Below are 16316 nucleotides of genomic sequence, written 5' to 3' on the forward strand. Positions count from 1 at the left end.
CCTCGTCCACGTTCAGAATGAAGGTTCAAGTGGCAGCACCCACGTGTCAGCACCGAATAAGTAAGAGTTGGACAAGTTAAAATTGCATGTTCTCCAAACATGCTCATTTTCGGTTAGAACGAGATCTAACAGGGCTGCTTGCCTTTGGATATGGAATGGATTGCTGGCCTTGGAACTTTTTCGGGTCGGATCAACTAAGCTCTCTAAAGGCTAGGAATTCTACTAGGTCTCGGGTATTTGGTACGGTTTTTTGCTCTTGAAGAAGACCTGGAGAGGGAGGCTCCAGGAAGGGGACATTTCGTCTGCCGCAACATAGAAGGAAGGGCTAATTTATTCATTCATCCAACTGCTTTCGAGTGTGAGTAGTTTGTATTAGCATGTACCCTTCTTGGTTGTAATTTTGAATATTAACTAATTTTAACTCAAGTGGGTCTCGTTGGCATCAAGTGATGGCTAGACACGAATGCGATGACTGATTTTAATTTGCAGTTTGTAGGGATCTTAAATTGGAACCACCAATGTACGAAATCATCTTGTATTTTCCCCGTTTCATTAAAAGAATTTTAGTATGAGGACGCTCATGTTTATATTTTCCTTTTAAATCATCAAAATCCGAACGCAAACCCCAGCATCAGAACCGGAACCGGAAAGGATCGATTGATTTGTTTGAATAACTTTGGCTAAAATCACTCGGAAAGAATCCTTTCCAGCAAAAGAAGATAAAAAAAAAACGATGTGATGGGACTTTCGTTTCGATTGAATCCTCGCCGCCGGGGGACGAAAAAGGATATCGGAATTGTCTAATGGAGTGATGACAAAAGAACAACAACATCCTCCTGTCCTAGCTCCTGACTTCCGCCTTTCCGTCAACAACCTACGCATCCACAAACTAACTCATACAACAAATCCCAACCGGGAGGCAAGCGCCTTCATGGGAATTTTGAATGGGCAAAAGATTACTTCCCCACGGAGTGGCGGGATGTTCTGCTGTTGTCTTGTCTAAGTCGGTTTTTCCTTGCTGCCCACCCTTACTCAGAAAGCCCCAGAAAGAAGCAACAAATGATGATGGCTAAACAATGAAATTTGTCTTGGTTTTTCTTATTTTTTTTTTTTTTGTTGAATGGGTGGGGTTGTTCGAGATACTTTTTTGTCTTCCCTCCCTTGGACTTTGGTTTTGATGTTTTGGGATTTAAGCTAGCAGGCAGTGGGTAGCCTTTAGGTGGGTACAAATCAGAGCAATTGTATTTACCTTTTCGATTGCTTGGAAGCAACTCGTTAAAGGCTGAGAGTGTGGGTGGAAGGGATTCTGAGCAGGAGTACGAAGGAGTTTCGGTTCCTTTTTCCTTGTGTTGAATTGGGCATTTGAGATGATTTGTTCTGATGAAATCGAGCAAGTTGTTAAACATGATTTGATACATTAGCAGGGCAAGGGTTAACAAGCGATTTTGTATTGCTACTTTGGAGTTGATTGATCGGCGTATGAAGAAGTTGTTTGAAATCAGTTGTTAGTCTTGTCAATCAAACTTGAATATTTCAGACGAAATTAAAAAAAAAATAACACCGTGATTTAGACTTCGTAAATTGACGAAAATATCAGTATGAATTTATGCAACAGAACTAACATATAGAAATCGTCCTAAAGTTGTATAAGATGTGCAATTTTTTTCCTGTTAGAAGTTTCAAGTTTATGTTCGGATTTTGTATTTTTGGAGTTAAAAAATTGAGAAAAATGTGAAGTTTTCCTGAATATTTGCACAAAAAGAGAAGAAAAACTTCGTTGATATAAATGGCCTTTTAATGTTTTTTTTTTCAAAAGATTCTTGATTTAAGAAAAAAAAAACTGCGCATACTTTGCAAAGGACAATTGACCTAGTCAAGGTAACAATACCATTTTTTTTTTATTGTATGAATTGAAAGATTAATTTAAGAATAATTATAAACACTGAATTATTGGAATTTTTCTATTAAAAAACCATGGTCATGAAACATTGAAGAAAATTGAAGTTGATATCAATGAAAGAAAAATCAGCACCAACAGCATTAAGATATCGATTTGGAATCAAAAAATAGCCAAATTATTCTAAAATTGAATTTTCAGAACTCGAAAATTAATATAAATTGGAAAATACAGGCCCCTTTCGTTTTTGGCAACACGTTCGAAAATTTTGTGTTGCCAAAATCGAATGGTTTTTTTCATCATCCTTTTTCTTACCTATTGATAAGAGTAAACCTTTGTTATTATTATAAACTCAATTATTCATCGATTTTAGATAATTTTCAGTAAATTTTTATTTTTTTTTTAATAATGTTTTAGACACATTTAGAACTTTTTTGTTATGTTTAGAATTTTTGTTATTTTTATCATATTTGTTATTTTTATCATTTTGCATCTTTTTTTCAGATATTATTCAGATATATCAGTCACTTGTTAATCTTTTGTTTGTATTTGTTTTTGAGTTTTTTGAAATTTTTATGTTTTTCGTCATTTTTTAGAGCTGTTTTTTTTTTTAATTTTTGTTATTGTTGTTATATTCTATCTATCTATTCGTATGGAAATTTGAATAAAAAAAGAAATTTTTGGACAATAAATCATCCAGAAAATTCATACTAGCTTGAAATTAAGTTGGTCTTTGTTTTTTGGTTTTGACTATTTTAACGCATAATTTTTTGCTAACATGACAAGCAGCTAAGCATTTCATGAAAAAAGTTATAACCATTTAGAAACGGAAAATCTGAACCCATTGAAAAGTATATAAAAAATGGCAGACTTTGCTTGCAAGAGCTTTTAATGATTTCAAGAAATTTTTTTGCAAAGGTGACATAAATCAAAAAATACCCTGGCTATGTAAATCAGTTTTTTGAGATTTTTTATTCTCATCCTACGTTCACACAGCTTTCAAAAAAGCAGTCAAAATCGCTCAAATTATATAAATAATTTTGAAAAAAAAATTGTATAACTTTGAATATCTTTTTTAGGGTACAACATAGGTTTGTGTTTTGTTGACATGAATTGCACTGAAAGAATCAAGAAATATTGTTCATCCAAAGTTATATTTCGTTAAGACTTTCATCAGTACATCTCTTGCGATTTTTGAATGGAAAATTTTATTTTCCCATTCAAATTTTCATACAAAATTAAAACTCGTTGCGCCTATTCAGGACTGGATGGATCGCATCCATACTATTTATTGCTATTTTTGGCAGCAAAAACAACCAAAAAAAGTTATGGGAGGTGTAAAAATTTGAGAATTAGAAATAGAAATAGAATAGAAATAGAATAGAAATAGAATAGAAATAGAATAGAAATAGAATAGAAATAGAATAGAAATAGAATAGAAATAGAATAGAAATAGAATAGAAATAGAATAGAAATAGAATAGAAATAGAATAGAAATAGAATAGAAATAGAATAGAAATAGAATAGAAATAGAATAGAAATAGAATAGAAATAGAATAGAAATAGAATAGAAATAGAATAGAAATAGAATAGAAATAGAATAGAAATAGAATAGAAATAGAATAGAAATAGAATAGAAATAGAATAGAAATAGAATAGAAATAGAATAGAAATAGAATAGAAATAGAATAGAAATAGAATAGAAATAGAATAGAAATAGAATAGAAATAGAATAGAAATAGAATAGAAATAGAATAGAAATAGAATAGAAATAGAATAGAAATAGAATAGAAATAGAATAGAAATAGAATAGAAAAAGAATAGAAATAGAATAGAAATAGAATAGAAATAGAATAGAAATAGAATAGAAATAGAATAGAAATAGAATAGAAATAGAATAGAAATAGAATAGAAATAGAATAGAAATAGAATAGAAATAGAATAGAAATAGAATAGAAATAGAATAGAAATAGAATAGAAATAGAATAGAAATAGAATAGAAATAGAATAGAAATAGAATAGAAATAGAATAGAAATAGAATAGAAATAGAATAGAAATAGAATAGAAATAGAATAGAAATAGAATAGAAATAGAATAGATATAGAATAGAAATAGAATAGAAATAGAATAGAAATAGAATAGAAATAGAATAGAAATAGAATAGAAATAGAATAGAAATAGAATAGAAATAGAATAGAAATAGAATAGAAATAGAATAGAAATAGAATAGAAATAGAATAGAAATAGAATAGAAATAGAATAGAAATAGAATAGAAATAGAATAGAAATAGAATAGAAATAGAATAGAAATAGAATAGAAATAGAATAGAAATAGAATAGAAATAGAATAGAAATAGAATAGAAATAGAATAGAAATAGAATAGAAATAGAATAGAAATAGAATAGAAATAGAATAGAAATAGAATAGAAATAGAATAGAAATAGAATAGAAATAGAATAGAAATAGAATAGAAATAGAATAGAAATAGAATAGAAATAGAATAGAAATAGAATAGAAATTGAATAGAAATAGAATAGAAATAGAATAGAAATAGAATAGAAATAGAATAGAAATAGAATAGAAATAGAATAGAAATAGAATAGAAATAGAATAGAAATAGAATAGAAATAGAATAGAAATAGAATAGAAATAGAATAGAAATAGAATAGAAATAGAATAGAAATAGAATAGAAATAGAATAGAAATAGAATAGAAATAGAATAGAAATAGAATAGAAATAGAATAGAAATAGAATAGAAATAGAATAGAAATAGAATAGAAATAGAATAGAAATAGAATAGAAATAGAATAGAAATAGAATAGAAATAGAATAGAAATAGAATAGAAATAGAATAGAAATAGAATAGAAATAGAATAGAAATAGAATAGAAATAGAATAGAAATAGAATAGAAATAGAATAGAAATAGAAGCATTGAAGCAATGAAGCGCTCTGCAATTTGACTCGAAAGTATGAAGAGGAAAGCAGCTTTGTGGACAAAAAAAAACTTTGGGGCCGAAAACCTTGTCCGGTGGACAAAACTTTGGACCGGAAAGTTTCGCGGGCTAACTGAACTTTTGTTTGCTAACTTACTCAGATGGTGCACTAGGTAAGATATCGGCCTGGCAAGCCGAGGTGAGATGTTGCAATGAGTTCGATTCTCACTTGTTTTTTTTAATTATCCAATAGGATGAAAATCCCATGAAATGTTTTTCTTCCCAGTAACACAGATAAAGCCAAGTTTTATTATGGTTTTATTATGACGATTACTTATAGTCATGCAAAATGAACTTGTGGAAATGCTTAAAAAGCTGTTATAAAAAATCCTGTTTTAGTTGTTTTGAAAGAGTTGTAAATGCTCTGTTAAAACTACAATAAAACACGAACTTAGAAATTTTATCCAAGCTTTATTTAGCATATTTTATAATAGCACTCAGTGCTTGATAATTAAACCACCATAAAACTTAGTGACAGTTCTCGATCAAGATGTCAAAACGGGACATGCTCAGGTTAGATTGCACTTATTTGAATTAGAATTCCATTTTTACACATTTTTGATAAGTTATGTGTGTTGGTTTTGGGATAAAATATAAAAAAATATAAAAATTTTTGAAAACTTCAAACTACCAGAAGTGGTATGAATATCTCTACAATATGAGTATTGAAAGAAAGGGCCCAAATGGTAGGAAAAAAAATTTGTTGCTTGACGCCATCATTAATCCAAGATGGCAGCTTCCGCTTTTATTTTCAAAGCTGTAAGTTACTAAAAATCTCATGAAACCTTCTAATTATTAGGTGAAAGGATTAAATTAGTCGAATTTCGTTGTCCGTGGCCATCTTGAATTCCAAAATGGCGACTATCACTCAACTTAAAAATACTGTATATGACTGAAAATCGTATGAAACCTCCACAATATGGGCATTAGTTGAGAGGGATCAACGAGTAGGAGTCGAATTTCGTTCTCTGACGCCATCTCAAAATCCAAGATGGCGGCTTCCGCTGAACTTTAAAATGTTGTAAATGATTTAAAATCGCATGAAACCTCTACAATATTGGTATTGGGTGAAAGGACTAGTAGGACGAATAGAAGTCGAATTTCGTGATCTGACGCCATCTTGAAATCCAAGATGGCGGCTTTCGCTTAATTTTAAATGCTGTAAATGACAAAAAAAACGCAATAAACCGCCACTATATGGGTATTGGATGAAAGGGCTAAATTAGAAGAAGTCGAATTTCTCTTTTTCGACGACATCTTGAAATCCAAAATGGCGGCTTTAGCTGAACTTTGAAATGCTGTTAATTACTGGAAATCAAATTTAACTCACATATGATGAGTACTGAGAGAAATAGCTAAATAATAGTAAGTCTCTTGAAGTTTGGCTTGCACCTCCTTATTTCTGAAAATTTCAAAATATTCTTTCGAAAGACTCAGAAATGATCTCCGATCTGATTTTTTTTTATAAATTCTGAATCTGAATTCTTCATTCGAGTTACTAACGAAAATCTTTGCTGTGGATTGAGAAGTCCTATTCTGAACATATGTAGGTTTCATCCTTCCTAATGTTGTAAAGTACTACTCAATTACTATTTGAAACCGCAAGTCAATGTTTAAATTTCGACCCTAATCTCTCTTCAGTCTTGTCCAAACGACCGCGCGACTAGCACTTATTGAATTTTAACCCAATTTGAACCCAGGAACTATTTAGGCGGCCGGCCGTGGCGCGCTTTCAGAACCAATAGCTAGCATATGTTTCACCTCAGGGCAGTAATGAATTTACCAATCCTGGGATTAAAATTAAATTCCAACAATTTCACATCCAACAACCCCCATTGGATGGAAAGTACGGAAAGTGGAACGGCAAACGGCCGACCATTTCTAATACTCATCAGAACCTGAGACCAAAATCCCACAGGTAAACCAACGCCCCCACCTTATCCTCGACGTGCACGGGTGTATTTGCGTTGCGATCGGGATATTTGTTTTACGCGATATAAAGCATTATTTAGCAACAGCATGTGGTGTTGTTTCAGATTAGAGTGGATCAATTCTAGTGAATGAGGTTTTCACCGCTACTCTGAGTAGATATGAAGAGCTCTAGAGCTCTAGATAGTAGCAAACGAGATTATTTTAAATTGGCTCAAAAATATTGCCAGGATCCCGGCAGCAGAAGATCAAAATCAATTTTCACTATTTTTATTCTATTCGAAAAACGAAAAAAAGTGAGTTTTTTTTTCAAATGACCCACTTTAATCCGAACACAAACTGCTGGTCTGGATATTTCCATGTCGGCTTTTTTCGGGCGCATTTGCTGGAAACACTTACTCGATGCATACATACATGGATCCGGGTTAGAACCAGTACAATTTTTCGCGGTAATCCTAGGCACAAAATGCGCTCATCGCCTAGTCAAGAACAAGCCTGGAAACTAAAACTCGCATTTGACGAATCTAGGTAGGGGAATGTACGTTTCGAATGAATAATCAAGGTAGAATTTCGACGAAACAAGCTTACCAGAACCATCCACGAATGCGTTGAATCGTGGAAAATTAAGCCAGTAGAATGGGAACACACATACCTGGAAGAAGACAGAAAAAAGATATGTTAGATTCATGGAGAAATTTTAAATAAAAATTATTTGGAAAATATGCAAACCAACAAAAACATGAAATATTTAACAACTTTCAAATTGGGATTCGAAATTGCGAAATTTGTCTATGTCATTTTATTTTCATCAAGTTTTATAATATAACTAGCTGACCCGGTAAACTTCGTTTTACCTTCTAAAGTATAAATCGTAATAAATGTTTAATTTCATCTACACGTCCTTAACTGCATTGTGCTCGCCAGTAGATTTTTATGGAAATCGTAACAAATAAAGTTTAATTTGTATTGGGACCCCCTCATCAAAAGTGAGATCCTTGAAACTATTATACAAACCATCTCTGACCCAAAAAACCCTCGGATACCAAATTTCACTTCATTCCGACCGACCATTCATACGTGATGTTATTACAAAGAAAACGCCTCTATTTTTATATATAAGAAGATGTGAAGAAGAGATAACTTTGTATGGGAACCCCCCTTTCATGAAAAGTAAGATTCTTGAAAGTATTATACAAACCATCTCTAACCCAAAAAACCCTCGGATACCAAATTTCACTTCATTCCGACCGACCATTCATACGTGATGTTATTACAAAGAAAACGCCTCCATTTTTATATATATAAGATGTGAAGAGATAATTTTGTATGGGGACCCCCCTTTCATAAAAAGTAAGATTCTTGAAAGTATTATACAAACCATCTCTGACCCAAAAAACCCTCGGATACCAAATTTCACTTCATTCCGACCGACCATTCATACGTGATGTTATCACAAAGAAAACGCCTCCATTTTTATATACAAAGATGTGAAGAGATAATTTTGTATGGAGACCCCCCTTTCATAAAAAGTGAGATTCTTGAAAGTATTATACAAACCATCTCTGACCCAAAAAACCCTCGGATACCAAATTTCACTTCATTCCGACCGACCATTCATACGTGATGTTATCACAAAGAAAACGCCTCCATTTTTATATATAAGAAGAAGATGTGAAGAAGAGATAACTTTGTATGGGGACCCCCCTTTCATGAAAAGTAAGATTCTTGAAAGTATTATACAAACCATCTCTGACCCAAAAAACCCTCGGATACCAAATTTCACTTCATTTCGACCGACCATTCACACGTGATGTTATCACAAAGAAAACGCCTCCATTTTTATATATAAGATGTGAAGAAGAGATAACTTTGTATGGGGACCCCCCTTTCATAAAAAGTGAGATTCTTGAAAGTATTATACAAACCATCTCTGACCCAAAAAACCCTCGGATACCAAATTTCACTTCATTCCGACCGACCATTCATACGTGATGTTATCACAAAGAAAACGCCTCCATTTTTATATATAAGATTCAAGAATACATAGAAGTTGAAAGTGAAGGATTCAGTAACAACAATGCATAAGAACTATCTGGAAACACAAGACAAATGGGATAAGATTAAGAATTAAAAAAGAGAGGAGAGAGAGAGAGAGAGGAAGGAGAACAGAAGTCAAAAAAAAAAATTCAAAAGGATTTGTTTTTCTTTATTGAATTTATAATTCAACTTTTTATAGTTCCTTTCCTTTTCTTTTTTCTTCTTCTTCTTTATCGCTTTTCCACTATATTTTTATTTTCTTTCTTTAATTTTTTTATTTATATTTTTTCTTATTTATTATTCGTTTCGTCTAATTTGTTTCTATTTTTTTATTTATGTGTATTTAAATTTTTGAAATTGTTTGTTCAATTTTCATTAACTGTTCTTATTTACTGTTTTTTTCCTGTTTTGTTTTTGTTTTTGTTTTTTTTTTGTTTTTCTTTGGGGTTTTAATTTCTTTGCATTTTATTTCTTTTCCATTCTTATTTCCTGCCCTTTTTTATCTTTTTTTGTTAATTTATTTTATTTCCATGTTTTGTTTTTTGTTTATTTTTCTTTTTGGTATTTTTTTAAATTTTTCTAGTTTTTTCTATATTTTTTTTCATTTCTTTTATTTTATTTTTATCGTGTATTTTTTCTTTTATTCTTCTATTTTTTTATTTTTTTATTCTTTTATTTTTTTCTTCTGTTTTGAAAAAAAAAATTGTTTCTAAATTCTTTTTCTTTTTTTATTTTTCCTTTTTTTTAAATTCTCATATTTATTTTATTTTTAATTTTTTTTTCCAATTTTTTTCTTTTTTTGTTTTTTTCTTCAATTTTTAGTTTTTATCTGTTTTAATTGGTTTTCGTTGTTTTTTTCTTTTTTATGTTTTTCTTTTTTTCCTTCATTTTCAAGTTTTTATCTTTTTTAATTTTTTTTGTTTTATCTTTTTTAATGTTTTCTTTTTTTCCATTTTTTTTTCTTTTTATTTTTCTTTTCTTTTTTTTTAATTCTCTTCTCCTTTTTTCCTTTTTTTCTCTTTTTTCCTTTTTTTTCTCCTTTTTTCTCTTTTTCTCCTTTTACCATTTTTTCTACTTTTTTTTCTCTTTTATTTGGTCTTGTAATTTCCTGAATTAACGATTCTCGTAATAATTCAAGTATTTATGATCAGTGCATTGTACTATTTTTTAAGAAACTACATAAATTTTCAACGGAATATTGTAATACCGAAAATCGAATTTCGAAAATAAAAATTTCGTTTTCTATTTTTTTCTTCTTCTTTATCTCTTTTCCACAATATATTTATTTTCTTTCTTTTACGTTTTATTGATATTTTTTTATTTATAAATCATTTCGTCCTATTCGTTTGTATTTTTTATTTATTTTAAAAAGTAGTAAAATTTTTTAAATTTTTATTCATCACTTATTTTTTTTTTTTAATAAAATTTATTATTTTCTTCAATTTATCTATCGAAGATTTTATTTATTACTTTAAATTTTTGTTATCAGCTATTAATTTTTTTTAAAAGCTTTAAATTTTTTCAATTTACTTTTATTTTAATATTGTTGAAAATTTAAATGCTTTTTCTTCAATTCACTTTTTTAATTTATGATTTCAATTTTTGTTTAAATATTTATACCAATTTTTTAACAACATTTTTAAATTTATTCCCATTTATTTATTTATTTATTTATTCTTTTGATTGGTTTTTTATTTCAGTTTACAATTTTTGTTCAAGTTATGTTTTTTATTCTATTATTTCAAATTTTTTCTCTACATCTTTTTTTTTTTTAATTTAAACAAATTTCAATTTTTATTAGTCTTTTCTATTTATGTTTTAAATTTTTGAAATAACACATTACACAGTTTTAGATGGTTTTCTTCTTTTTCCTTTAAAATTTTTCCTTTTTTTTCTATTTTTTCTTTTTTAATTGTTCTTTTTTTATTCTTTACTTGCTCTTGTTTCTTTTATTTTTTAATGTTCTTTTTTCCTGTTTTTTTTGGTTTTTAGTTGTTTTACTTTGGGTTTTCCTTTTTTGCATTTTTATTTCCATCCTTCATTCCTTTCCTATTTTCCTTAATTTCTTTTGTTTCCATGTTCTTTTTTTTGCATTTTCTTTTATTTGGTATTTTTCAATTTATTTCTTCTTTTTTTTTCTTTTTTCTAATTTTTGAATGTTATTTTATTTTTCATCTTTTATTTTTTTCTTTAATTTTTTATTATTTCTTTTTCTAGTTATTTTATTTTTTTTTATCTTTTCACTTTTTTCTTTCATTTTCTTTTTTTAAATTTTTTTTCTATTTTTTTCTGTTTTGTTCTTTTATTATTTTAAACCTTTTTTTGTATAAACATATTTTCTAATTTCTTTTATTTTATAATTTTTTTTATTTTCTACTTATTATTTTTTACTAAAATTTTTTTATATTTTATATTTTTTTTATTTTATAATTTTTTTTTATTTTCTTATTTTATTTATTTTCAATTTTTCTCATTTCTTATTTTTTTTTCCATTTTCAATTTTTTTTATTTTTTATTTTTTTACATTTCTTTTTAATTATCAATTTTTTTTTGTTTTTTTTTCAATTTTTTTTGGAATTTCTAATTTATTTTATTTTCTATTTTTTTTTAAATTTTATAATTTCATTTTTATTTTCTTATTTGTTTTATGTTCTATTTTTTTTCTTTTTTTTTTATTAAGGACCTTTTTGACATTCGGTCCCTTTTTCTTTTTTTTAATCTCCTTTTTTTTATTTTCTATTTTTTTTATTTTCTATTTTGTTTTTATTTTATAATTTTTGTTAATTTTCATATTATTTTTTATTTTTAATTTTTTTCCCATTTTTTTTTATTTCTAAGTTTTTTTTTATATTCTATTTTTTTCTTATTTTTTTTATTTTTTTTTATTTTCAATTTTTTTATTTTCAATTTTTTTATTTTTAATTTCTTTTTATTTTCCATTTTTTTTATTTTCAATTTTTTTTCTATTTTTTTAATCTCTATTTTTTTTATTTTCTAATTTTTTTTATTTTCTAATTTTTTTAATTTTCTAATTTTTTTAATTTTCTAATTTTTTTATTTTCTAATTTTTTAAATTTTCAAATTTTTTTTCTTTTCTAATTTTTTTTTATTTTCTATTTTTTTTTATTTTCTAATTTTTTTATTTTCTAGTTTTTTTTCTAATTTTTTTTTTCATTATCTAATTTTTTTTCAATTTTTTTTTATTTTCTAATTTTTTTATTTATTTTCAAATTTTTTTTTCTTATTTTTTTTTTTGTATTTTCTAATCATTTTTCATATTTTTAAATGTTTTCATTATTATCTAATTTTTTTTATTTTCTATTTTTTTTTTATTTTCTTATTTTTTTATTTTCTTATTTTTTTATTTCCTAATTTTTTTAAATTTTCTTATTTTTTTTTATTTTCTAAAATTTTTATATTTTCTTATTTTTTTATAATTTCTAGTTTATTTTGTTATTTTCAATTTTTTTTGTTATTTTTGAATATTTCTATTTTTTTATTTTCCGTTTTTTTTTTTGTATTTTCCGGTTTTCATTATTTTTCTTTTTGTTGCATCTTCCGTTTATTTTAAATTTCCGTTTTTTTTATTTTCTTATTTTTTTTATTCTCTTTTTTATTTTCTATTTTTTTGAATAGTCTATTTTTTAATTTTCAATTTTTTCAATTCACTTTTTTTTATATATTCTTATTTTTTCAATTTTCTAATTTTTATTTTTTTCTATTATTTTTAATTTTCTTATTTTTTTGTTTTTCTCATTTTTTTTATTGTCTTTCTTTTCTTCTTTTTTATTTTTCTCTTCTTTTTTTACTTTTTTCTTCTTTTTTTATTTTTTCATGTATTTCTTTTTTCATGTTTTTCTTTTTTTATTTTTATACGTTTTTATTTTTTTTACGTTTTTTTATGTTTTTCTTTTCAAATATTTTTATGTATTTTTCATGTTTTTCATTTTTTTATGGTTTTTATGTTTTTGTTTTTTATGTTTTTCTTTTTTATTTTTTTTATGTTTTATTTTTAATTTTTTTTATTTTTTCATGTTTTTAATTTTTTTGTATTTTTTTTATTTTTTTATGTTTTTTTTTAATTTTTTTATTTTTTTATGTTTTTCTTTTTTTATTTATTTTCTTTTCTTTATTTTATTTTTCTTCTTCGTTCTAACTTTTTTTCTTCTTTTTTCCTTTTTTTTTCCTTTTTTCCTTTTTCCCCTTTTTTCTTCTTTTACTCATTTTTGCTCTTTTTTTTTTTTTTTTCTTTTTTTGGTCTTGTTATTACTGTAATATTCGGCAAATTTTAGAATTCAATTAAAGAATTATGAGAATGTAATTCCGAATGTGTAAGTATTTACTTTCGAATTTGTTTTGGCGTAGCGATTCTGATTTTCTTTTTAAGAAACAATGACAGTCAGTGAACTACGTATTGAGATTATTTAAGTCATCATGTTTTGCAAAACTCCTGAAAAATTAAAAAAAATCGAAGATTGATTAAATTTGACACTACTAATAGCTTAATTGAATTAACGATTGTCGTAATAATTCAAGTATTTATGATCATTGCATTATACTATTTTTTAAGAAACTATATCAATTTTCAACGGAATATTCTAAAACCGAAAACCGAATTTCGAAAATTTAAAATCAAGGCTTTGAATTTTGAATGTTGAATATTATTTAAAATATAAAAATATGCTATTGAAGTCATATGTTCATTACTTTCGTTAGGAGTTTGATTTTATTGCCTTGGTTTAATTTGAAATTTAATGGAAATAGTCCAGTCGAAATGAGTTTAGTGCCAGATATCTAATATGTGGATCAACATCAATTAAAAAGTTCTGTTTTGCTCTAGTCGTATGAACTAGAGACAAGAACAGTTTCACAACGTCTTGGCATTGCCATTTTTTAATGATGGGTCCCAACGGAAAAGGGGCCCAGTGTCATTATGGGACTTGAGTAAATTTCCACTTTCGAGAGCCACCCTTCCAATATATCTAACATGGTTTTACATACTTGAAGAAACAATAAAATTTGCACATAACTGTCGATCCCTTCAGAGCTCGACCGCTGTTAGCGTTAGAATCCGAGGCAATAATGTCAGTCCCATTATGGGTCCTGTAGGATGATAAAAAGGAGCCAATACAAATAATCACACGCACGTTGTATGGGGGAAGATTCTGTTCAAGGGTGGTAAGGGTGTTAATTTTCCAAAAGGGACTAATTCGGATTGTGAAGCAAATTTTCGACTTTATTCGTAAAAAGTTTCTATTGCAGTTTCCCAACAATAAAAACGTAACATCCTGTAATGGAAAAAGTTTGGCAAACCACCCTTACACCTTTTTTCATTTATTTATGAGCTATCAGTTATTCGCTTATCTGGAGTTCCGGGACCAGTCAGTCTTCTTAGTAGAATGTTGTGGGCTCCTTGGCCTCGCCAAGGAGCTGCCAAAACATCAGTCAAATGTTTTGTCCCAAATTGCACTCCCAAAACACCACCCACAACCGTTAAGTGACAATTCCCGGACAGCCGGAGGGGTTTCCCTTTCCAGAAAGAAGTCTTCCAAAGAACCGGCCATATCTTACGCCGGACTCCATGCTGTCCCAAGACCGGGGGAGGTTATAACAGCTTCCAAGTCATAAGTTCTTTTCCTGCCCTTGGCCCTGGGGCCGCCTCCCAGCTACAAAGGGACCGGAAAATGTAAGAAAAAAATCCCAACTGATCCCTCAGGACCGATTCCTGGTAGGTGTAATCCATTGCTGTTGGTTGACCCTTTTTGATGCTTTTTTTTCTTCTCTCCGTAGCCAACCAAACGAGGAAGTTCTCTTCCAGCTTTTGATGGATCTTTTTCGCTGCAAGCGCTCTGCTGTGTTTTGGGCGATATTTATAAACTTTTGTGTGCTACGAGAGAATTACGGAAAAAGGAAAAAGGAAACTTGCTGCCGGTTTTTCGTCAGGTTCACACTGAATCGTTTCTCCACCCCCGCAAAACAAAATGTCCTGACACCGACCGAAGGATTCGACGGGACCTTTCGTTATCGGTGACAATTTATTACCTGGTCCCAAAGGTGTCGCTCCGCCATCAGCTTTTTGGGGACCGGTAAGGATGGATTTTTCGGGTGGGATAATTTGTGCGGAGAACTTGTTTTCCCTTTTCATTGATTTTAGTTGTTCGATTTAGGACGGGTTGGAATTTGCATTCAATCGGTGTAGTTTGATTGGAATGGGTTGAAGTCTTCTTAAATTGAATACGGAGGACAGACAGGTAAATTTTGGACCTCGACAGGTTGATGTCGACTGTTTTGTTAGAGAAAATATTAATAGATGATTTCCTAAACCACAAGTACCTGGTAGGAAAGATTTACAAATCAACTAATAAATCAATTCATAATTGCACCAAAAAAAAAAATGAATCAATTAAAACGTTATCGAAGCCTTCCAACACGGGACCTTTAACATCCTTTGAACATAATGTCGAGTCCGCGCCGAGTTACCTACACGTTAATTATGCCATTAAAAGTTAATGGTCTTTCACCTGGCGAGAGGGAAGGACAGCACAAAACATGTTGTACAGCATCATCATTATCAACAGCATCATCGCCATCATCATCATCATCGGAATCATTGTGACGGTCGCCATGGGGTTGGCTGGTATTTCAGATTCCAGGGTAACGGAAAGCGTGCTGGCGCATACATAAAACGTAAATATGGAACAGGTTAATTAACATTGCCCCACGACAATGACCATCGCTCGACGTGCAACTACAATCTGGTTGGTTTATTAACTTTTGTGTTTTTTAGCTTCTATACATATTAATCAGAACAAAAATCCTAAACATAAATACATGGAAATGAGATTAATAGTTTTAGTAATCACACTAATTTAAACAGGTATACCATAGAAGAAGATGTTTTTTAATTAAACCTTCTAATACTTACATTATAAGACCTAACACCCATATCCAACGATTCCGAAAAAAATCTACATTTTTTTCGAATAAAAAATTATTAATTATCTTAAAATTCTGTGATGGTTTGTTGTGATGTGACGCTATTTTCTTAAATTCCATTAAATATTCATGAAAAATTGAGTCCTTTTTACATTTCCTCCAATCTAAAATCAAGAATCTAAAATTTATATTCATTTCAAAAATTAAAATTTTAGAAACACGTACAAAATATAAAAAATTTGTGAAATCTGTGAATATTCCCAAAATTCTGTGATGAAAGTTTGCACAAAATTCTGGGAAATGATTTCGGAAACCTTGCCCATATCCTCTTCTACGAAGCAATCTTTTTTTATCTATCAAGCTTTGTGTTTCATATTTTTCAGTTGATTTTCTTCTGAGAGTTCTTTTCTCGAAATTGCATTTAAAAATTATAGACGGATTTCGCGCCAACTCGTCACAGTATCTGGCATGACCCTCCCAGAATTCAATGAAACTTTGTGTGTGTATAGTCCTCACGTAG

At 28.5% G+C, this 16316-nt stretch overlaps 1 protein-coding gene across 2 annotated transcripts in view; it reads right to left on the minus strand.

Moving 5' to 3' along the window:
* Positions 1-16316, minus strand: part of LOC129747896 (exostosin-1-like) — a 90849-nt gene that overhangs the window by 26403 nt on the left and 48130 nt on the right. Inside the window, exon 2 of one of the 2 annotated variants that reach the window (XM_055742285.1) lies at positions 5722-7475. The exons of the other annotated variant lie outside the window; for it this stretch is intronic. Within the exon in view, the coding sequence (XP_055598260.1) occupies positions 7307-7475 (169 nt within the window). The 3' untranslated portion in view covers positions 5722-7306. Of the gene's footprint in view, positions 1-5721; positions 7476-16316 lie in introns of those variants that run through there. 2 annotated transcript variants of the gene reach the window in all.

Source organism: Uranotaenia lowii, chromosome 2 (genome assembly GCF_029784155.1).
Source record: "Uranotaenia lowii strain MFRU-FL chromosome 2, ASM2978415v1, whole genome shotgun sequence".
Taxonomy (NCBI): domain Eukaryota; kingdom Metazoa; phylum Arthropoda; class Insecta; order Diptera; family Culicidae; genus Uranotaenia; species Uranotaenia lowii.